At 43.5% G+C, this 24,796-nt stretch overlaps 1 protein-coding gene across 1 annotated transcript in view; it reads right to left on the bottom strand.

The window, feature by feature from the left end:
- Nucleotides 1–786: 786 nt before the first annotated feature.
- fbxl16 (F-box and leucine-rich repeat protein 16) overlaps nt 787–24,796 on the bottom strand; it is a 46,971-nt gene continuing 22,961 nt past the window's right edge. Inside the window, exons 2-7 of the mRNA XM_037090467.1 lie at nt 22,377–23,085; nt 19,734–19,976; nt 15,585–15,850; nt 8,665–8,749; nt 8,392–8,455; nt 787–4,529 (exon numbers count right to left, since the gene is read on the bottom strand). Coding sequence (XP_036946362.1) covers nt 4,381–4,529; nt 8,392–8,455; nt 8,665–8,749; nt 15,585–15,850; nt 19,734–19,976; nt 22,377–23,078 — 1,509 coding nt within the window. The 5' untranslated portion in view covers nt 23,079–23,085 and the 3' untranslated portion in view covers nt 787–4,380. The remainder of the gene's footprint in view (nt 4,530–8,391; nt 8,456–8,664; nt 8,750–15,584; nt 15,851–19,733; nt 19,977–22,376; nt 23,086–24,796) is intronic.

Raw genomic sequence — 24,796 nt, 5'->3', positions numbered from 1 at the left:
GATCATACTGTTATTGTCCACAGAACAGCATAAAAAAGTTCCTTCAGTTCAAGTTCCTTGTTGGTCCTTTTGCTTTGTGTTTTCTGATGAAATCAACATTTTAGTCATAAGTTCTTCCAAAACAAAACTTTAGAAGAATTTGATCAGATGCTGCTAATGTATGATAATTCTATGACCTGGCCAAACAAAACACGATGAAATTCAGCTCCAGATGGCACAGTAGTGAACACCTATCAAGTACTGCAAGTGTTGCCATCAGGTGACACTAACTAACATTAACATATCAGCACAACTGTTGTGTTAATTCTTAAGCCAACCAAAGTTGGCTTGTTTGTTGTGAGCAAACAGCTAGAGCTGAAGCTAGCTTGATGAATCAAAACTTTTTCTGATATGTTGTTTGTCCCATTTTCAATAGTTGTGCCAGTAATAAGCTTCCACAGAATTCTCATTATCCACATCATCAGATCAGATATCCTGCCCTTTGTCATTTTAGTCGACAGTGTAAACATTACTTAGCCATGACAGAGGTCAATCTCACATCTCAAATGTCTCTATTTGCGCCGTTCAGCAGCCACATTCAAACCACAAACAGGTGAGGTGAATCACAGATGATCTTGTTACAATGTAATGTGTTAGTGGGAAACCTTTAGTCCAGGAATTAATGCAGATGCCACTTTGATAGCCAACAGCCCGCCAAAGACCACTGCAGATCATGTACGCACCTCAAAGTCAGTGCCACCACCAGCGGGACAGTCCACTCCACAACATTGTGAGAACTGCACAGGAATGGCCCAAGACATGTGAAAAAAAATAGCTCACCCTAGCCTCCAGATTAACCAGATCCCAATCTCATCGCGTATCTGATCCACTGAGACAGACACCTCAGGACATCCTCGGAGGTACTGTGTTGGGCCTCTGTGGATTGGATGTTTGGGCGGGTGTTGAATATGAAAGCAGCATCCAAATGAATGCTAGGAGCATTCCAAGCAGAACACTGCAGTGTAAAAAGATGATCTGCATGTCACTTCACATGTCAGTGGTTTTAATGTTGTGGATGATTGGTATACATCATACTCCGTATTTCCACATTCAGGATAATGACAGTAAATATATCATATCACCAGTGTTTATCACCATATTCTTAATGACGGACCTGACAGCAGTACAAGTTGACACACATTTGCACAGAGAAAAATCTTGCGTATTCTGAGGATTCAAACTTTAAGTCAGTCTTAATGACATTAATGGTGGTATATGTTCAATGTGTAATAGGTAGATTATTTCACTTAGGTTCTGACATGTTGGAAATAATAATAACCATATTAATGAAAACAAATCAATTAGCATAAATCAATTAGCAAATCAATGCATAAGATAATTCAGGCCCAAATTTGAAGCAAGTTCCATAAAACAGAACACAAGACACGACTTAATGAAATTAACTTAATGAAATAAATAGATAGATAGATAGATAGATAGATAGATAAATAAATACATACATACATACATAAATAAATAAATAAATAAATAAATAAATACATAAATAAATAAATAAATAAATAAATAAATGTATGTACAAAGAAGAGATTCAGAGGAACCTCTAAAATGACCCTTCATGAAACAAAAACGCAGTCCAACTAACAACATGCATGGTCTGCATATCCACACAGCACACACTCAGTCTGTTTAGTGAAGTCAGTGATCAGCTACAGGCAATCAGCCACATTTTATGTGCTGCTGCAGATGCATTTGGCACAATGTAATACTGGCTGAGACTGATCCAAGACCCTTCAGTTGGCAGTCAGCACATCTAAGGACACACAACAGGCAAAAAGCAGCTCACTGTTTGGCTCATTCATTTCCTTTTAATATCAGAGAATTGTGGGGAAAAAACCACAACTAACTTATTTCCATGGTGAATAAATGTTTTGGTTTATGGGAAACTGTACTATTTTTTCTTCTTACTCAATTTCACACGCACTCGCAGATGCCTTTTTGTATCAGTTAAGCGGTTCAGTTCAGTTTAAGGATGTGTGTTTGTGTTTCTTAAAAATTTCACCATTCATATGGCCCCAAGGCATCTAATCAGAACCACTTTTTGAATATATGCAAAGTGTCTCTGCCTCCTGTGAAATGCCTATCATCCCAAAAATATAACAGCAGAGGACATATTTTTTACAACTTCACTAAGAAACTGTAATTCATTCGTTCACTTATGCATTTGTTCTGCTTGTTGATGTAGTTTTCAAATTAACCCACATTGTGTCCTGGGAACAAAAATTACGGATCTGTTCAGTCTTTTAAGATCTCTAACTGTATTAACTCGCTGCCATGTTTCTGTCACCTTATGTCAGTCCCACATGAGACAAACATGCACAGAAAGAATACACAGTACTTATTCCAACCAGAGGACATTTTCAGTCTCCTGAGTGATGGGTACATGAGGATTTTTTATCCTGATTGCAGCTATTATTATGATTATTATGTAAACACAGATTGTGTTTATGTACACCTGTGTTTGTCTTTAACCCTGGATAGGCTGGACTTTTCTTGATTCCCCAAAAGGGGTGTAGAGCCTTGAAGGCTACTGCTAAAGAATGTTCACAATTAGCTAAAAAAAAAAAACATTCATGTCAGTTGTTGTTTCATCAAATATGTCCCATTAATCTAAACCTTAAATCAAAATTTAGAGTTGGATTAGCCAACAATTGCAGGGTTGAGGACTAAGGCGCTGCTACTTGATTCCACTGACATCAATTAGTTGAGCTAAGCAAAGGCTTAACATGATTTCAAACAGAGAAAGGCCATTCATAACTTTCTTAAGCTCTGGTTTTGTAGAAAAAATAGTAACATTTCCACAAACTAAACTGTGTTTTAAAATGTGCCACATAACAATGGCCCTGGCCTGTAGTGGGCATTTTAAGAGCTGGTCTAGTATTAAATACTGAAATCCCCTATTCTTCCTTTTCAAATGAGATGTAACCTTACCAAGGGGGGGTCACAAAATTAAATTCCACATTTAGGACCACACAAGTTCAAATTTACGCACTGGTCAACATGTGTTTATATTAATAAGATGAAAAGAAGAAGAAGACTTAAATTCCTAAACCAAATGTCCTGTAATTTAGACCAAGCTAGCTCACCACCACCTGGTTTCCATACTCCCTCTGATGTTGATGATGTTACTTAAGTTAATTCATTACTTTGAGTCCAGAAATATAATATATCACTGTCAGTTTGAGTCCCACAGTTCCCTTATTTTCTAATCTTGATGCTATTATCCTTCCTCGTTTGATAGAAATGCATTGTATCCCCAGCAGAAACTCTTAAGCATTAAAGTCTAATGCTTTCTGCACACTCCATTTTCCATTTGACTGACTTGTTCATGTTGCACTGCCTCAGTGATACGTCATCCTTTTACAAACACAACATTCACAGTTTACAATAGCTTATCATCCACATCTGTAAATTAAATCGTCGAGAAATGAAGAAGAGAGGGGGAAATGTGAAATAAAGAGCCAATCAAGTCAAACACTGTAAACTGTTATTTTCTGGATTTTTTTTAAGACACAGAGATGGAAAAACATGGTGTTATCTCAAAAAGACAGGAACCTGTGAGTCCATAACACACACATGAGGAAGGGAGAAAAAGTGAGAGAGAAGTCCCATCCCTGTCATTTACCTCCTGACCTGTATCGTTAGTTCTCTCTGATTCTTGTTTCTCCAGCTGGCGTATGGTGTCTCTCTAAACAAGAGAAAAGTTGACCTTTGACATTTTCTGAGAAAAAAAAATAACAGCAGTTATATTACACATAGTGGTGGCAATAGAAACGTCAGTACTCATGGTCATCAGGACTTACATGTGTTCACTTACCATATACAGTGTGTGTGTGTGTGTGTGTGTGTGTGTATGTGTGTGAGCACATGTGTCAGTTCCACCATATCAGCTCAAACACAAAAGTCTTTATTTCGCTTTTCCTTATTCCTCTATGCTGCAAAAATAATCATCAGCGTCTTTAGAGAAGCTCTCCCCTGTAAACAAATCATTGTGTTGATCTGCAAGAGAAACTTGCTGTCAGACAAGACGTCACACCAAGCTCTTCACTCAAGCATCATCTCAAATGAAGCTCAAATACCATCCCATCATCCTCTGATCTGGCATCTACCATCATCTGTCTTCCCGCCTCTTTGTCTGCCTATGGGTCAGTCTACTCAATGGGGTGTGGAGGAAGACGGGCGAGTGGGGGGGGGGCAGGTAATGAGGTCAGTCTCCTGACTAGCATTTGCAAAAAGAATGAGGAAGAGGAAGGAGGGTGAAGGTAGAAGTATGGTGATCAATCGGTCGGTCGGTCAGTAGGTAGGTGGGATGGGTCAGTGGTCTTACTCGATGACCATGCAGCGGGGCAGGTGCTGGGAGTAGTATTTGAAAAGCTCAGCAGTGGCCCCAGGGCAGTTGGTCAGCTCCAGCTCCTCCAGCTCCTGCAGTTGGATGAGGCCTGACAGACCAGTTGTAGTCAGCAGGGGGCAGCCTGCAGGTACACAGCAGAGGGGACAATGTCTATCTGCGGGCTGATTAAGAAGGGTGCGGATCCAGCCAAGTGGATCTGCAGTGTATGTGTTTCAACTATAGAATTACTCACTTTGTCAATTAATTACTTTATCTTTGCTCTATAAATTGTCAGTGAATTGTTAAAAATACACATCAGCAGTCCAGATATTCAGTATACTGATTAGACAAACAAAAGCAGCAAATCCTCACAAAATAGAAATTGAATTAGGAAACATTTCTTCTATTTTGTCATTTTCCTAATTACTTAAAATTTTCTGCCCTTAAAGCTATAGTCTGTAACTTTTTTTTTTGTTATATTCGCTTAAATTGTCATTATAATATGACAGTAGAATATGATACAGGTCAGCTGTGTAAAAATCCACTGTCTATGGCTCCACCCAGTGGCTGTAATTTGATTTGCAAGAATCTACCTCTACCTCCAGCTAAATACAACAAATCAGAGCCAAGGACAGTTTTATTCTCTCTATCACTCTTGTGCATATGCTGCTGGCAGCCCACCTCCCTCACGCACGTACTTGGCAGTGCTCTTCCCCCACGCAGGAACAGTGCCCCTCCCCTTCTCTTACCTGGTCAGATACTTTCATGCCCAAATTAGAAACAATGGCGGAGAATAGACAACAACAATAGAGCTGAAAAATGCTCCACCATTGCCCACGTCAAGGAGAAGAAATAAGAAGACTGAGGAAGAAAAGCAATGTAAAAACAAAAAATTGGACTGAGCCAGAGAGAAAACAAGGATCAATTTTGGCGCATCATTTCAGAGGTGGAGGGAGCTGCAGGATTTGTAAGGACTCAAGAGCAATGCAGAGTTAGCTGCTTTTCTGCTGGACAAGAAAGGAACCCTGCTTTATATATGTTTAATTCTATGTTTTAATCACAAGGTGGCAGTGGTTCCAATAATACTCGCAAAAGCACATATAGTCGTACGATGTTGCTGTCGAGCTATGTAGCTTGTTGCTAAATCTAGCCTGTTAGCTTGTATGCTAAGTCCAGTGTCTAACTTTGTATTTATGACTACTGATTAGCAAAGTTTATCTCAAGTGACAGGGGCAGTTATAATGTGATTGTGTTCAGGACGCTCTGAAGTGGTTGAATTGGTTTAGAGAAATAATGTAACTCATGCTTCAGAAAGGCAGCATGGTGATGATGATTACCTGAATGATTAGCTGGTAACTTCGTCTACGGCGATGTGAGGAATAGTGTTTGTTACTCTGGATATATACTGTGATCTGCATGAGGCACTCGTCATTGTTATTTAGTTATATTGTGCAGAAATAGAACAGATCAGGGCTTATGTTGTTGTTATTTTGAATTTGCCATCTTGGTTATCTGGCTTTCTCTGTTACCATAGTTACAAGCCTGCTCGTGCACAGCAGGCTCCAGTGTGGGTAGGGGCTTTGAAGGCAGGGCTGCAGGGCAGCATAGAGGAAGAAGCTGTATCATTAAAATATTCTGGCTAAGTCTACATTTTTCTCAAAACTCCAGACTGCAGCTTTAAGTGTATTCACCATCTATGAGAATATGGAGTTTGATTTGTGTCTTTATTACATGCTAGAGAATAAATGATCTGAGAGAGAAAAAAATTGAGAGAAAAAGTTTTCATACCAATAGCAAAAAATAATATTTGAGACTAAAAAAAGTTTTGAGAGAAAGTATTTTCTCATAGAACGTAACAAATATAAATTTGAACATTTTTAAATTATTTCTGAGAAAAAAAAACTCTCTCAAAATACTCTCTAACTCTCAAATATATTTTTTTGCTATGAAAACATTCTCTCAAAAAAAAATGTTTCTCTCAAAACATTTTTCTTCTCTCTCTCAAAACCCCAAGTCTTTGCTCTCGATGCAATTTCTTGGTCTCATCTCAGGATTTTGCTCTCCCTGTGAAAATAATGTCATGGGCAGGGCCACGTTCCTATTGGCCAGTCGGGTGAGAATCGTCTTGGGAGTTGAACTGAATCATCACACCACTGTCGATTCACCGGCATAGATGCGCTGCCTTAGTCGAGAGCGGAGACTCCAATGTTTGGGCAAGATGATGACACACACAACTCGATGGGTAGCTGGCTGAGCAAGTTGCTAATCAAAATCATTCCCATCATAGCAATGACTGTCTAGCCCTAACAGGTTAGAGATTAACAGATCAGAGGTATTAAAGGATGTTTAACTGGTTAGTAATGTGGAGTTTAGCTCAGCTAACTTCACTGAAGATTAAACATTAAATAGGCTGTCCTAAATGTAAGCTAGTTTGCCATTACTGATGTGTTTGTCAGATTGTCATGGACAAAGAATAGCACTCATTTTCATAAATGTGTGCTTTATTATTAGCATGCTAATCGCTAGTAAAGCTAATTGCCATCATGCTAGGTAAACTTGGAAACTCACCTGGTTTGTACTATTTTTAAATCAAATGCCAAATGAATATGTTGATTTAGGTAATTTCACTCATTATTTAGTCAGGAGTGAGTTAGTTTCTATCTTTGCACTTGCTAGCCTCAAAGTACCTGAAGAGATACTGCTTGTTCATGATATACAACCTCCTGGACAACTTTCAGCTAGTCTGCATGGAAGGTTGCAACCCTATAGCTAGCTAGCTAACGTTAACTAGATAAACTAAATAACAAATTAATTCATCTCATTATCTCAATATAATAAAGACTGTTTTCTCATGATAATGAATTAATTAATAGTGGGTTCTTCTTGATTTCAACCTACAAGAGCTGCCTTGAACAGCTTACATAGCTGGCTGTAGCTGTGAAGTTACACTTCACGTTAGTTTGTTTACTTGACTGGGTTTGTTTAGGGGCTACCAGTTAGCAGATGAGAGGCTCACAAACTCCTATCTATCTGGTTGCTTCAGCTAATGTAACGTAAATAAAAAAAACTTAAAAATCACGAGATAACAGTGCATAAAAAAAGAAAAATCCATGGCCGCTCTTGGCTTCTGAAAAGTATTTTTAGAGAGATTTTTTTCTCTCAGGAATTTAAAAAATTTCAAATTCATATTTTTTTATTTTCTCTGAGAAAATACTTTCTCTCAAAACTTTTTTAGTCTCAAATATTATTATTTTTTTGCTATTGGTATGAACATTTTTTCTCTCAGATATTTTTTTTTCCCATAAAATGCTTTTTTGCTATCAGTGTGAAACCTTTTCTCGCAAACAGTTTTTTCTCTCTCTCAGATCATTTATTTTCTCGCATGTAATAAAGACACAAATCTAACTCCGTATGAGAACATATTCAGTATTTGCATATTTGACATTTTATGGTCAGTAATTAATACAAAATGCGTGTATACAAAAGTGATCCACTTGCTAGAATTACAGGCACTAGATTGCACTATAGGGCTCTAGAACAGAACATACCCACCGTAAAATGGTTCAGTTGGTTAAATTGTATACAGAGATTAAATTAATAAAATCTAGTTCATTGATGATGTTTGCACAGGGGTGCATAGTATCTTTGTTGTTGAATTCCTTGACATGAGCTGTCAACATCTCATTGTAGGATCAACATTGACATTGAAAGACTAACTGAGTTTATGGATTCCTTTCAAGTCAAATTAGTTACCTCAGCACTATATTAACCTATACACACACACACTCAACTGTATATGCATGAACTGCATGTTATTGCTTACTAACAGTGTATTACACATTATGTAATGCATGCAAGAACAGCACATGCCTTTATATATAAAGGTTAATTAAATAGACATTATTATATTAATTTCTTGTCTTTGTGTAAAAAGAATACAGGAAGGTCAGGTATTAGTAAGTAGTAGTAATGATTTGGGGGGGAGACGTTGCCATAAATCCTACCTGCAAGAGACAGTAGACGAAGACTCCTCATTCCAAACAAATGCTGCAGCCCAAAGTCTTGCACCTGCAATCACACACACAAACACACACAGTATTTTAACTGAAGACCATTACATCACGGTTTGAATAAATCATTATAGCATAACATTTTTTGTTTGTTTGTTTGCAATGACTATCAGTAGTAGTCCAAATAAACTCTATCATCAGTGCATGCATGCATGCATGCATGCATGCGTGCGCGCGTGCGTGCGTGTGTTTGTGTTTGCGTGTTACCTGACAGCACCAGCGCAGGTAGAGATTCCTTAATGATGACATGGTGGACAAGTAGCCTAAGCCAGTGTCCGTGATCCGCACACACCTAAAAATGGACACAATGCACAACAATACACTTTAATAAGTTCCATTTTTCCTCATTGCAATGAGAAACATTGGTGGGAGCAAAGCATTCTCACAACTTACCCTTTTAATAAACTGCTGTTCGCAGTATGTACAGTACTCTCTATTGCACATTGATGTCAATATCAACGTCCTCCCAGTGGGCAAATTTAAAATCCATTTTATTCCTAGATGCCTATTCATAAATGCACATATCAGAACAGTGTCAGGACTCTTGTTTTTGTTTGTTCTTGTGTCTGGTTTTTGGTTTCTTGTATTTGATTTACATCTTTGTATCATGTTTTGTGTTATGTTTTGCTTTCTCTTTGTCTTGTGTTATGTTTTGCTTTTTCTATGTCTTGTGTCTCATGTTTTGATTTTCCATGCCCTCATGTGTCCTTTAAGTTTCTCCTATGTTCTCCCCTCTGGCTCCCTCTGTCTGTTGTCTTGTTCCCTCCTGGTCTGTTCCTCTGTGCTCCTCCCCCTCATTATCACACCTGGCTTCCTTCCTCCTCTCTCTCCTCACCTGTTCCTCGTCATGTCATTAGTGTCTGTGTATTTAGTCTCTGTGTTCCCCTCACTCCTTGTCCGGTCATTGTTTTCTGTTTTCTGTTTTCTGTATGCTCCTGTTCCTTGCTCCTGTTCCTTGCTCCTGTTCGGTAGGTTTTGGATTTATTTTGCATTTTTTACATGTTTGAGTTGAACTTTGATTTTTTTCTTTGTACTTTGTCTTGCCGTTAAGTTGCTACTTTGCCTGGTTGTTTCAGTTGTTACTTTGCTTTTTGTTCCGTTTTGTCTGCCTTGGTGTTTTGCATTCGGCTTTTGCTATATTAAAGCTCGCTTTTTGTTCCTCTTTATCCTTGCCTCCCGTGTGTACTGCGTTTGGGTCCTCCTTTCCCTTCCATAGTTTTCCCTTTTAAACCCCAACTTGACAGAATGACCGGAACTTATAAAATGGACCCAGCAGTAAATGGCCTGGAGATAATCCGGTGGTATCAGGACTTTGTAACTAATCCTGCTAGCAGGGCTCATCAGATAGCCGCGAGCAAACTTTTCTTTCAAGCCCATGCCACAGCTCCAGCCTCAGCCCATTCCACAGCTCCAGCCTCAGCCCATGCCACAGCTCCAGCCTCAGCCCATGCCACAGCTCCAGCCTCAGCCCATGCCACAGCCGAAGTGTCTCCTTTCTGGGGAACCCGGCTTGCCTACAAAGTGTCCCCACCGAGAAAGCGACAAGCCCGTCCACGTCCTGGCTCCCTGAAGTCAGGCTCGGGCCTAAGCCCATGCCTCAGCTCCAGCCTCAGCCGAGCTCCCAGCCCAGGCCGCAGCCACAGCCACAGCCGAGCTCCCAGCCCAGGCCACAGCTACAGCCGAGCTTCCAGCCCAGGCCACAGCCGAGCTCCCAGCCCAGGCCTCAGTCTCAACCCCGTCGACACCTGCCAGTGGCCCCCAGTCGGTGGTCCGGTCGACACCTGCCAGTGGCCCCCAGTCGGCGGTCCGGTCGACACCTGCGAGTGGTCTTCAGTCGGCGGTCCAGATGAGGCCTGTTCCTGCACCTCGGTCGGAGGCCCGGCCGAGGCCTGTTCCTGCGCCTCGGTTGGACGCCCGGCCGAGGCCTGTTCCTGCGCCTCGGTCGGACGCCCGGCCGAGTCCCATGCCAAGTCCAGTGCCTGTTCCTGCACCTCGGTCAGAGGCTCGGCCGAGTCTCACGCCAAGTCCAGTGCCTGGTCCTCGGTCGGAGGCCTGGCCGAGGCCCACGTCAAGCCCTGTGCCTGCTCCTCGGTCGGAGGACCGGCCAAGTCCCACGCCAAGCCCAGTGCCTGCACCTCGGTCGGAGGCCCGGCCGAGTCCAGTGCCTGCTCCTCGTCCGGAGGACCGGCCGAGTCCCATGCCAGGTCCAGTGCCTGCTCCTCGGTCGGGGGTCCGGCCGAGGTTGTTTATTGCCAGAGACCCTTCATCGGCTCCCAGGCCACCAGCTCCCGGCAAAACTCTGTCGGTGGTCCGGCCAAGACCCTGGAGGGTTTCCCAGCCAGTGGTCTGGTCACCTGTGGGTCCCAGCCCACTCCTTCGCCACCTGTGGGTCTCAGCCCATGCCTTCACCACCGGCCTCCAGTGGGTCTCAGCCCACGCTTTTGCCGCCAGCCTCCAGCGGGTTCCAGCCCTCGCCTACGCCTGTGGCCCCCAGTCGCCAGCCTCCAGCACCTACGCCTTTGCCTTTGTCTATGTCGCCGGCCTCCAGGGGGTTCCAGCCCGCGCCTTCGCCTTCGTCTACATCGCCAGCCTCCAGGGGGTTCCAGCCCGCACCTTTGCCTTCGCCTTCGTCGCCGGCCTCCAGCGAGTTCCAGGCCGCGCCTACGCCTTCGTCGCCGGCCTCCACTGAGTTCCAGGCCGCGCCTACGCCTTCGTCGCCGGCCTCCAGCAAGTTCCAGGCCGCGCCTTCGCCTTCGTCGCCGGCCTCCCGTGGGTTCCAGCCTGCAACTACGCCTTCGTCACCAGTCTCCAGTGCGCCTCAGTCCACGTCCCTGGTCCCCAGTGGGCCCCAGTCCTCGCCTCCACCTCCTTGTTTATTTGGACCTTGGCCCTCCCCCTGACCCCCTCCACCCTCCCGGCTTTGATTCTGGGCTTGCTTCATGACATATTTTCATGATATATGACTACTTTGCTACAGTTAATTTAAGCCAGATACCGTCTCACTCTTACACACTTTTGTTACACACTAATGTTAATATATGTAAAATGGTATCAATGGTGTCAAATCACTCTGCAGTTGTAACAGGTTTTCAATGGCTCTAGCTACGACTGGCTGTGATGGAAACAAAAGTAACTTGTATTTGCGCCTTTTCAGGTATGATTCTATGACATGTATTAAAGTTAAGTATGCTGACTAGTTTAAAAATCTGGCTACGTTCAAACAGCACTTTAAAATCACAAATAGTTTTTACAGTATTCCACACAGCCAATGCGCCTGCTATTCAGCAGCTTGATAATGCACTAAGCACACAGCCCTTGACTCAAAGGACAAGTGAGCAGCAACAATAACTGACTGCCATTCAGACACTAACCAAGTACCACAAAGCACACAGCCCCTGTGCCCCATAGAAGAGCCACTGCAGCAACAACACACTCGTGTAGCAGTTAACATTACCATAAAACACAGTCCCTGAGCTGAACAGATCTGCAGTAGCAGCACTATCCACTTTCAGCAGCTAATGATAGCATACACCTGGAGAACTTGTCATGCTAGGTAGGCTTTTTGGACTGAGGTACATTCATGATAGCTATTTTTGCTTATGTTTATATGATTGTGGCATAGTGGCATTTAACAGATCATTTTTGTTCATGTATTTTTCAGTCTAAGAGATGGTACTGAATGTAAAGAACTTGGAGCTTAAAACATCTGGCTAGCGAGAGCTACAGGACCATCTGTATAGTCAGTCAGTGCACTTTTATTTATTTTGGATGATTGGCTCTGAGGGGCTCCTCCACTGAACCGCCACCTTATCCTGGTTGAGTACCCGAATGATCCTAGGAGCTATGTTGTCTGGGGCTTAATGCCCCTGCTAGGGTCTCCCAAGGCAAACAGGTCCTAGGTGATGGGTCAGACTAAGAGCAGTTCCAATGCCCCCGATGACAAGTAGAAAAAAAAGGACTTTCACATCGCCTGGAATGGCGTTACTGGGGCCCCACCCTGGTGCCAGGCCTGGGGTTGGGGCTCGCAGGCGAGCACCTGGTGGCCGGGTCTTAGCCCACAGGACCTGGCCGGGCTCAGCCCGAAAGAGCAACCTGGGCCCGCCCTCCAGTAGGTTCACCACCCGCAGGAGGGTTCAGAAGGGGCCGGTGCTATGTGATTTGGGTGGCGGTCGTGGGAAGGTGCCCCAACGACCCAATCCCCGGACGGTGACTCTGGCCATGGGGACATGGAATGTCACCTCGCTGGGGGGGAAAGAGCCTGAGCTAGTGCGGGAGGTTGAGCAGTACCGGCTAGAGATAGTTGGGCTCACCTCCACGCACAGCCTGGGCTCTGGAACCCAACTCCTTGAGAGAGGCTGGACTCTCTTCCACTCTGGAGTTGCCCGCGGTGAGAGGCGGCAAGCTGATGTGGGCTTGCTTATAGCTCCTCCTCAGTGTTGGAGTTTTCCCCGGTGAAAGAGAGGGTCGTTTCCCTGTGCCTTCAAGCCGGGGATAGGTCTCTCACCGTTGTTCGGGCTTACGGGCTGATCAGCAGTGTAGAGTACCCGGCCTTCTTGGAGGCCCTGGGAGGGGTACTGGAGAGTGGTCCAACCAGGGACTCCGTCGTTCTACTGGGGGACTTCAATGCTCACATAGCCAGCGACAGTGTTACCTGGAGGGGTGTGATTGAGAGGAACGGCCTCCCCGATCTGACCCCAAGTGGTGTTTTGTTACTGGACTTCTGTGCTAGTCACAGTTTGTCCATAACGAACACCATGTTCCAGCATATGGGTGTCCATCAGTGCACGTGGCACCAGGACGCCCTGGGCCAGAGGTCAATGATCGACTTTGTCGTCGTGTCATCTGACCTCCGGCCGTACGTCTTGGACACTCGGGTGAAGCGAGGGGCTGAGCTGTCAACTGATCACCACCTGGTGGTGGGTCGAATCCGCTGGCAGGGGAGGAAGCTGGACAGATTCAGCAGACCCAAACATATTGTGAGGGTCTGCTGGGAACATCTGGCGGAACCCTCTGTCAGGGAGGTCTTCAACTCCCACCGGGAAGGCTTTGACCAGATCCCGAAGGAAGCTGGGGACAAGTGTTCTTCACTTCTATTGCAGCTGTTCGGAGCTGTGGCCGTAAGGTCTCCGGTGCCTATCGTGGTGGCAATCCCTAAACCCGGTGGTGGACATCGGAAGTAAGGGATGCTGTCAAGCTGAAGAAGGAGTCCTATCGAGCATGGCTGGCTTGGGGGACTCCTGAGGCAGCTGACAGGTACCGGCAGGCCAAGCGTGCTGCGACACGGACGGTCACGGAAGCAAAAACTTGGGTCTGGAAAAAGTTCGGGGAGGCCGTGGAGGAGGACTACCGGTCAGCCTCGAAGAAATTCTGGCAAACCATCCGGGAGGGGAGGGGGAAACAGGTCTCCACCAACACTGTTTACGGTGGAGGTGGGGAGCTGTTGACCTCGACTGGGGATATCGTTGGGCGGTGGAAGGAATACTTTGAGGATCTCCTCAATCCCACTGACACACCTTCCATAGAGGAAGCAGGGGCTGGGGACTCAGAGGTGGATTCATTCATCACCCAAGCCAAAGTTACTGAGGTAGTTGGGAAGCTCCTCAGTGGCAAAGCACCGGGGGTGGATGAGATCCGCCCTGAGTACCTCAAGTCTCTGGATGTTGTGGGGCTGTCTTGGCTGACACGTCTCTGCAGCATCACGTGGCAGTCGGGGACAGTGCCTCTGCTCGAGGGTTCATGGGAGTTTGCCCAATCAGTCCACATGTGTTTTGTGGGCTTGGAGAAGGCATTCGAGCATGTCCCTTGTGGCATTCTGTGGGAGGTGCTCTGGGAGTACGGGGTCGGAGGCCCTCTGCTAAGGGCTGTATGGCCCCTGTGCGACCGGAGCAGGAGTCTGGTTTGCATTGCCAGCAGTAAGTCAGACCTGTTCCCGGTGCATGTTGGACTCCGGCAGGGCTGCCCTTTGTCACCGGTTCTGTTCATAATTTTTATGGACAGAATTTCTAGGCGCAGTCAGGGGCCAGAGGGGGGCCGGTTCGGGAACCACTGGATTTCATCTCTGCTTTTTGCGGACGATGTTGTCTTGTTGGCTCCGTCGAGCCGGTACCTCCAGCATATCCTGGGGCAGTTTGCAGCCGAGTGTGAAGCAGCTGGGATGATGAGAATCAGCACCTCCAAGTCCGAGGCCATGGTTCTCGACCGGAAAAAGGTGGCTTGCTCCCTCTGGGTTGGGGGAGAGTTCTTGCCTCAAGTAGAGGAGTTCAGGTATCTTGGAGTCTTGTTCACAAATGAGGGAAGGATGGAGCTTGAGATTGACAGGCAGATTGATGCAGCAGCAGTAGTAATACGGTCGTTGTATCGGTCTGTTGTGGTGAAGAGAGAGCTGAGCCGAAAGGTGAAGGTGAACTCTGGGTCATGACTGAAAGAATAAGATCCCGAATACAAGCGGCCGAAATGAGTTTCCTCCGCAGGGTGGCGGGGCGCTCCCTTAGAGATAGGGTGAGGAGCTCTGTCACCCGGGAGGAGCTCGGAGTAGAGCCGCTGCTCCTCCACATCAAGAGGGGCATCTATATCGGATGCACCCTGTACGCCTTCCTCGGGAGGTGTTCCTGGCATGCCCCACTGGGAGGAGACCCGAAGGAAGACCCAGGACACGCTGGAGTGAATATGTCGCTCGGCTGGCCTGGGAACGCCTTGGGATCCTCCCAGAGGAGCTAGGGGAAGTGTCTGGGGTGAGGGAAGCCTGGGTGTCCTTGCTCAGGCAGCTGTCTTTATGTCTGGTTAACTCAGACATTAAGACAAATTAATCATAAATGACTGAGTCGGGTCAGTCATTTTAAATGTGTATTTGAGGTAGAGCGATTTGAATGCTACATTGGTTTCTGCATATATTAATAGGGTATTGTAACACCCAACATCGGTAAAGCTTTGGGTAGCTACCTTTAAAACAACTCGAACCCAAAACACCCTATTATCCAAGTCTAAACTGGTCCAAGTCACTTTTTGTCCTTTTTTCTCTGTGTTTTTGTACAAGGTGGTGGAGGGCTACATTGAGTAAAGTTATGGCTACTCTACCCCTTTATCTGCTATTCGCAAGGCTGAAATTAAATTATCATAAACATACTGACCTGTCCAGCACCAGTTCTTCCAGTTTATGAAGGTCACAGGCGATGTACTCCAGGGCCATGTCAGTGATCCGTGGGCACCAGGACAAGTCAAGACTCCGGAGCTTACGCAGGTTCTCAGCAACCAGTTCCACACCATCATCAGTGATCTTGGAGCAGCCAGAGAGGCTGAGGGCAGTCAGATTGGGAAGGCTGTGCACCATGTTGACCACACCGTGATTGGTGATTTCCCAGCAGGAGTGAAGCCGTAGAGTGTGGGTGGTGTAGCCCTGTGGATAGGATGTCATTTTGAAAATGCTGTCATTCTGCTTTACCATTCGCTATCTAACCACTCTCAAGGGGTGTGCTGTATGAATGAATGGCAAAATAGGTAAAGCCTATGTATGTCTATGTCTTAAATTCTATGCAGACAATGTTCTTCAGATTAAGAAAGTACACTTAAATTCTTAAATCCCCAAAAAAATCAGTTAAAAACTTTTCCAGGATGCAAATTCAATTAGGAATTCAAATACCTTCTTTACAGTATATATGTACACACACACACAGTCATGGAACGAAGTATTGGCACCCCTGGAACTTTTCCAGAAGATGCACCATTTCTCCTAGAAATGTGGCGCAATTACAAATGTTTTGCTATACACATGTTTATTTCCTTTAAGTGCATTGGGACAACACAAAAAAGCAGAGGAAAAAAGACAAATTTGACATCATTTGACATAGAACTCAAAAATTGGATCGGACAAAAATCATTGACACCCCCAAATTAATATTTGGTTGCACACCCTTTGCAGATAATAACTGAAAACAGTCGCTTCCTATAACCATCAGCAAGTTTCCTACACCTCTCAACTGGAATTTTGGACCACTCCTCTTTTGTAAACTGCTCCAGGTCTCTCAGATTTGACGGGTGCCTTCTTGCAACAGCAATTTTGAGATCTTTCCATAGGTGTTCTATTGGATTTAGATCCAGATTCATTGCTGGCCATTTCAGATTTCTGAAGCACTTTGTCTCCAACTATTTATGGGTGCTTTGTGAGGTATGTTTTGGGTCATTGTCCTGCTGGAACACCCAAGACCTCTGACACAGACCAAGCTTTCTGACACTAGGCCCTATATTACGGGCGAAAATCTTTTGATAGTCTCCAGATTTCATGATTCCTTGCACACAATTAATTCACTCAGTGCCAGAGGCAGCAAAACAACCCCAAAACATCTTTGAACCTCCACCATATTTGACTGTAGGTAGTGTTCTCTTCTTTGTAGGCCTCATTCTGTTTTCTGTAAACAGTAGAATGACGTGCTTTGCTAAAAAGCTCTACCTTAGTCTCCTCTGTCAACAAAACATTCTCCCAGAAGAACTGAGGCTTACTCAAGTAAGTTATTGCAAACTGCAGTGTGGCTTTTTTTATGCCTCTGTGTCAGATGTGGGGTTCTCCTCAGTCTCCTGCCATAGCGCTTCTTCTCATTCAGATGATGTTGTATGGTTCGAGCTGACATTGTTGCACCCTGAGTCTGCAGAACAGCCTGAATTTGTGTGGAAGTTGTCGAGGTTGTTTATCCCCCATTCGAACTATCCTGCATTGCATTCTTCAATCAATTTTTGTCTTCCGTCCACGTCCAGGGAGGTTTGCCACAGTTCCATGGGTTACAAACTTCTTGATTACATTGTGCACAGTTGACAAAGGAACTTTAAGATCTCTGGAGATTGACTTGTAACCTTGAGATTGTTGATATTTTTCCACAATTTTGCTTCTTAAGTCCTCAGACAATTCTCAGCTCTTCTTTATCTTCTCCATGCTGGGTGTGGCACACACAGGCACACAACACAAAGGCTGAGTCAACAATACAATACGATCTAACTGGCTTCAGTTACACACAGTTTTAATATGGTGCCAATGATTTTCTCCAGTCAATTTTTGGAGTTTTGTGTAAAATGATGTCAAATTTGGCTTTTTTCTTCTGCTTTTTGCACTTAAAAGAAATAAACATGTATATACCAAAACATATGTAATTGCAACACTTCTCTGGGAGAAATGGTGCATTTTCTTGAACAGTTCCAGGGGTGCCAATACTTTGATCCATGACTGTATATATACACAACCAGTCAAAAGCTTGGACACAAAACTATGAATGAACACATATGGAATTATGTAGTAGACAAAAAAGTGTGAAAAAACTCAAAGCATGTTTTATATTTGCGATTCTTTAAAATAGCCACCCTTTGCTTTGATTACTGCTTTGCACACTCTATGCATTCTTTCAATGAGCTTCATGAGGTAGTCGCCTGAAATGGTCTCATCTCAAACCATCTCGACTGGGTTTAGGTCTGGTGACTGTGGAGGCCAGGTCATCTGGCACAGCACTCCATCACATTCCATCTTGGTCAAATAGTCCTTACACAGCCTGGAGGTGTGTTTGGGGTCATTGTCCTGTTGAAAAATAAATAATGGTCTAACTAAATGCTAACCAGATGGGATGGCATATCACTGCAGGATGCTGTGGTAGCCATGCTGGTTCAGTGTGCCTTCAATTTTGAATAGTGTCACCAGCAAAGCACCCCCACACCATCACAGCTCCTCCTCTATGCTTGTATGTTTGTAGCAGGGGTACACAGGGGGTGGAACCAAAGATCTCAAATTTGGACTCATCACACCAAAGCACAGGCTTCCACTGGTCTAATGTCCACCTTGTGTTTCTTGGCCAAACAAATCTCTTCTGCTTGTTGCTTTTCCTTAGTAGTGGTTTTTAGTAGCTATTTGACCATAAAGGCCTGATTCATGCAGATTCCTCCGAACAGTTCATGTAGAGATGTGTCTGCTACTAGAACTCTGTGTGGCATTCATCTGGGCTCTAATCTGATCCACAGCAGCAGAGGTGACTCTTGGTCATACTTTCCTGGGGCTGTCCTCATCTGAGCCAGTTTCGTCGTAGAGCTTGATGGCTTTTGTGACTGCACTCAGGGCCAATTTTCCAGACCGACTGACCTTCAGTTCTTAAAGTAATGATGGACTGTCGTTTCTCTTTACTTAGCTGATTGTCAGAATATGAATTCTTACAGTTGTCGAATAGGTTTGTCAGCTGTGTACTGACCTGACTTCTGCACAACACAACTGATGGTCCCATCCCCATTAAGAATGCTAGAAATTCCGCAAATGAACCCTGACAAGACACACCTGTTAAGTGAAAACCACTTGTGGTGACTACATCATGAAGCTCAGTGAGAGAAGGCCAAGGGTTTGCAGCGCTGTGAACACAGCAAAGGGTGGCTACTTTGAGGAATCTAAAATATGAAACATTCTGAGAGTTATTTCACACTTTTTTGTTTACTACATAATTCCGTACGTGTTCATTCATAGTTTTGATGCCTTCAGTGAGAATCTACAATGTAAAAAGTCATGAAAATAAAGAAAAAACATTAAATGAGAAGGTCCGCTCACCACTGTCAACATTTTTTGTACCTCTGATTCATGTCTTCATGTCGCTCCGAAAGTAGTACATTCATTTGTCATGATGGAACTTCATTCAAAGCAGAGCTCCACCAAAGAGCCTGCAATCCTTGCGGAAGGTTATTTGATGTGTTCTAAGAATTTTGGACATGCGGGGCAAAACTATTTCTTTCTTAACTGAAGCTGTCAACGGGACAAAATAGATGTAAAGAGAGACATAGTGGAGTTCCTATTTTCGTTTTGACAAGTGTAATATATTATGTATTCTACCCCTTACATGACCTGGCAAGTGACATTATTCTAAAACACATAAGAATAACTCCCCCGACATGGTTAGAAAAAACTGCCTCTAGAGCCAGCCACACAATGAGAAAATGCATGTTCAGGGTAGCCTGACCTGACAAGACAGTGGAGAAAATAATTGCATTTAAAATTTGGGGTTGGCTTGTGGTTAATAGATATTTTCATGCAGTAATGTGATATACGTCACACCAAGATGCGAATTAAGCAAGACAGAAAACGAAAGTGCCGTATATTTTCCTGCTTTTTTGTCCTTTGCCAATCACACCTATGATGACTCGGCCTGTGATTGAATAGGATGTGTCAACTTGAAAACAGAATACTTAAGATCTGCATTGAGAACTAAGGTGTCTGAATGTATAGACAGTAGAGTACCAAGTTGGTTTCTTTTGTTCTGACATCCTACCTGTTTGGCTGTGAAATAAGCCATTGCTGTGTCAGTTACGTGGTAGGCCTGGAGGCTCAACTCTGATAAGTTGGGAAGGAGCTGTGAGATAGCAGCAATGGCGTCATCTGCCACATTGATGCAGTCACTGACACTGAGGGAAGTTAGCCGGGCATTCAGACTGGACCACAGGCCGGCCTCTGTAAAGTCATTGCAGCCTGACAGTTCAAGATGCATCAGGCCTTGCATTTGCTCCAACATAACCTGCAAGATAAAGGGCAGACCTTTGATCCACTGATCTGGATAGGGAAATGTGTTTCCACATAGATAAAGTTTAAATAGACATTATCTGACTCATCAGAAAAGCAGCAGAGTCCGAGATTCAAGGACTCCCCAAATTAAAGGAAAATAAAAGATTGCAATATTCCTGAGACTGCCAGCTGATATAAGCCACTGATAGACAGTGAATTCAGACAAGAATTCAATAATAACATGCATTTTGAGTTCCTATAAATCTCTCCACATTTACATATTTCTATATCATGATGTGGTTGAATGTTATTTCTGGCAGATTTCCAGAAAGCTTTGCACACAGCATCTGTGGACTCTCCTGACAAAAAGTTATTAAAAGAATGTTGATATTCCAAATAATACTCAAGTTGTTAAAAACAACTTCCTGTGCATTTTGCTCAAGACACAAAGCGTTCCATATCTCCACATTGGTCTGTCCAAATGACATGAAACCCAGGTGACTACTTCCCCATGAGCCACTAAGGCTCATTGCTCAAACATGCAGAGGGTCTTGCCTTGAATACATCTACGTGGCACACCCCAACAGCAGCATGCCCCGACATGCATGCACTGTGAGGGCCCGTTCATCGCTGCTTGCAGCTTTCGTTTTTATATTGTATTGAGAGTTAAAAGGGGACATAGATATTGTCATCCTTGAATCCTCTATGTTTGCCGATTGAATGTCTTTTACAATATTTCTAAAGTAGTGCCACAGTTCAGGGCTATAACATTCCAAAAACTCTATCCCCTTATGTATTTGAATACCTTCCTAGTCTTGATTATCTGATCACAACTGTGTTTGCCCATATACAGTATTCTTAGTGTCTGGTGAATGTAAATACCTCAGGGTTTCACTCAATGTAACACCAAGGATAATAATCTACAGACACATCAGATACAGGCAAAGCCATATTTTCATTTTTAATTATTTTTTTGAAGGACCTACTTGACTGTCCACTGCAATGGAAACCATGCCTCACCAGTAAAAGCATGATTCTGTGAACCTGTTCAATCCATTTATTCTTGGAAAACCAGACAGGTAAAAACAACTAAATAGGATGTTAGGATTACTTTTATTCAAATTGTATTACTATTTTCTCTATAATCTTTAATCGTTTTTCCTTAACTGAAAATACATCTTTCAAGTACAGTAGACATTGTGTACCAAAGGGCATATTCTGCCTATTGAGCAGACTATTTATTATTGCTGTTTGATTTAACTATTCAAGTGTAAATTATATTGTAATTTTTAAAAACACACAAAATATGGCAGGTCTAATTAGGTAGAATATATCCTTTGGCGTATAACTGCCACTGGAGTGGACAAATGTATTTTCAGTCACAGACATTTTTTTACCACAATCTTTGATTACAGTTGTATGTATGTACGTACACACGCATGTATGTATAGATTTTTGGGACATTATTAAGCAGCACAAATTGTTATTATTTTGACAGCAGGATCAAAACATTTTTTTCCCTTCATTGTTTTTATAATATCCGTTTTTTGTCTTGTAAAACCAAAGAAACAGCCTATAACATTATTACACAAGCTCAAGCCTGTATGTCTGTATAGAAAAACTGCAACACCATCATTGCGAAAAGAACACTTTGTAATTAAAACTTCTAGAATTCAATAAAATGAGCAGCAATAAACTGTGTTACTGTGGAAAAGCAGCAAAACATTTCATAATGCAGAGCTAAGTTTCGAGGACTTAAAAACTTAATTGATTTTTACAATATTACGCTGTCAAACTGACATTTTTGCATTAGGAATTTTCTGATTTAATATGCAACAAAATGGTAAGGCACAAATCAGCCCCCAACAACAGAAAAGTCCATATATAGATTACATTGCTAACAATCTGAGCTCTCTCCATGGCAGCAGACCACTCATCCAAGAATAGCAGCCTGGCCTTGCAGGTATGAACATCCATCTGAGAAACACTTCACTCTTTTGTTCCTAGCAATGGAATATGATAGTATAAAGGCAGAGATTAAGAGAGAAATATGCAGGAAAGAGGAAATAATGATGTCTTTCAATGTTTTGATACTGCTGCCTACCATGCTTTGTTAACACTTACAACTGTTACCTATGCTACCTTTGTTCCATATCCACATATATACTGTGACTGGTATAAGAGGTTTTTTTTACAGGTCCTCTCCATTGTGCCCCAATAAATGTAGCCTCCAGCCCATAAATGAGGCCACTAACCATACTAAAATTTTAGCCAGTGTTGATAATAATGATAGAATAATAATGACAGTCACAAGTAACTGGCTAGTAAGGACCAGTAAAAATGATTAAGGAAGGGTAAATTTACCAGTGATGTAATTTGTCAGGCAATTAATAAAAAACAAAACCTGACTCACCTCCAAACCAGCATCTGTAATGGTTGACCTCTTGAGGCTGACTGAGCGAACACCTTTCTTGGACAGCGGGTAGTTGTCGATGAACTCACAAATGTCCAGGTCTGACACACCCACTAAGCAGAATGACTGGAAGCCACGTAGGGCAAAAGCCTGCAGACTGACAAACTCCTTCTCCCCATTGGGCAGCAGGGTATATAACTCCTTGGCATGCAAGATGGGTGTCACGCCCTCCCAAAACTTGGGTTGGTACAACACCTTGCGCCATGTTTTGCATACCTGCGCCAAGATACATTTTTCAGCTGTGGTGAAGTACCAGAGCAACCTGTTGAGTAGCTTCTCATCAAGAACAAGCTGGCGCTCCAGCAACATGGGTTTTGGTAGAGTGAGAGGGGGAAGCTGACGAAGAGATGGCTTCAAGCCCACCAGAGGCATTCCAGGCTCCAGGTCAGAGCCCAACAGAGAGGCTGCTGAGTTGGGCATGCCAGGGCCGTCCAGGTGGTGGTGGTAGGGAAGGGATGATGGTGGAGGGGGTAGGATAGAGGGTACTGAGGAGGACTGACACAAACGATTCTTGGCAGCAGGTGTCCCCTTGGTGATGCTTGCACTGCCCAGACCGTTAGGCTGGCTGGGGGGCAGTTTGACCAGACCGTTGCGAGTCACGCAGGGAGACTTCAGCTCGCTAGGGGTGGACATGTTCAACATTGGGAACCTAGTGAAAGAAAGAAAGATCAACAATGAGCTGCTAAACACTGAAATTGTTGACATATATATCAAGCCTCAGTGTGCGTTAAGACGGTTTTGGAACTATGACATGATTTATGATTTTAAAAAAATGGCCCAGGACAGGAAGGTTCTCCTGCGGTTGGTTAAACCACCCAAAACATCACTGGTACCATCTACAGAGAGTGACATCATTGAAGTTAGATGTCTACACAGAGCCCAAAGATACTGAAAGACAACACCCACCCGGCCATAGTCTGTCCAGCTTGTTACTAACTGGCTAAAGACACAGGTGCGAAGCATACTACCATACTACAGAGCAGCTTCATTCTCCAGAGTGAGACTCCTGAACTCATACTTCATTCTATAAAAAACTGATTACTTTATTTCTGTCAGTGTAGCAGAAATGTTTAAGAAAATGACATTAAATTCAGCAGGGCCCGAGCAAGTATCAACCTGCGAGGTCCCTTGTAGTAGTAACGACTTTTTTGTCCCAAATCATCGCATTTTTCACTGCCTGATCATAACCCAAAACTCACCAAACTTGGAATCTGCCCAAAAATTTTACAATCTATTGCCATTGTGAATTTCCACCACTGGGGGTGCTATAATCAAGGAAAGTGTGTGTTGCCTTATAACTCCCATATACTTTATCACATATTCAAAAACCTTATATCCACATGTTCGCTGAATTGTGTCTCATGGTATTGGCCACGCCAATATCTGCCTATCAGTTGGTTTTTTTCCTTTTTTTTTAAAATTCGCGAAATGTCGCAAACCTACTTTTTCCACACTCCTCCCAGTAATTTCACCAATTTCCACAAAACTTTGCACACAGCATCTGTGGACCCTCCTGACATAAATTTGTTTTGATATTTCAAACTATACTCAAGTTATTGAATTACAACTTCCTGCATATTTCAAATAGGAAGTGTTGCATATCTCCACATTGGTGTGTCCAAATCACATGAAACTCGGATTACTACTTCCCCATGAGCCCCTAAGACTCTTTTGGCCAATTACCACTAGATGGCTCTCTCTAAATTCAAGTATTTTATGTCTTCACATCGGTAGGTCGGATTAACACGAAACTTCCTCCTGAGGATAGCTGATGAAAGGTGTTAACAGGGGACTCTATAACGACCCCTGAAATATTAAAAATCCAAGCCCCGCCTCCTACATGCATATGCATGAATGACATTCGCTATGCGTATGTATCATGACCAGATGCACAAAACATATTGGGGTACCAAATTGTCACTCCAACAGGAAGTCTGAAATTTTGATTCAAAGTTCCCATTTCACCCCTATTTTGATCCATTTCCATGCCTCTCACTTTAACGAACTTCTCCTACAGACTTTCAATTCACTCAGTACAATCCTCAAACCTTGAACATGAAGAGTGTGATGGAAAAATTCCTTTTCATTATGGGTTGATGGATTTTTGAACTCTAACTTGCTTCATGTGACTGATATCTTATGCAAATGCATGAACACCTAACCTCTGCCCTATATGATTGTAACAGAGTCATGAACCAGCCAAAACTCAGATAGAAAGTCGTCTTCTTGTCTTATGTTTTATGTCTGATAATTTTATGCTTCACACAGAGTCCCAGGTCATGCGTCATGAAGTTTTAACTTTACGTCTTGTGTCGATGAGAAGCCTGTCTGATTGGGATAGTCGTATGTACGTGTGTGTG

The sequence above is a fragment of the Acanthopagrus latus genome, chromosome 24 (assembly GCF_904848185.1).
Source record: "Acanthopagrus latus isolate v.2019 chromosome 24, fAcaLat1.1, whole genome shotgun sequence".
Lineage (NCBI taxonomy): Eukaryota > Metazoa > Chordata > Actinopteri > Spariformes > Sparidae > Acanthopagrus > Acanthopagrus latus.
The sequence above is the reverse complement of the archived record's forward strand: the minus strand, read 5'-3'. Positions and strand labels throughout refer to the sequence as shown.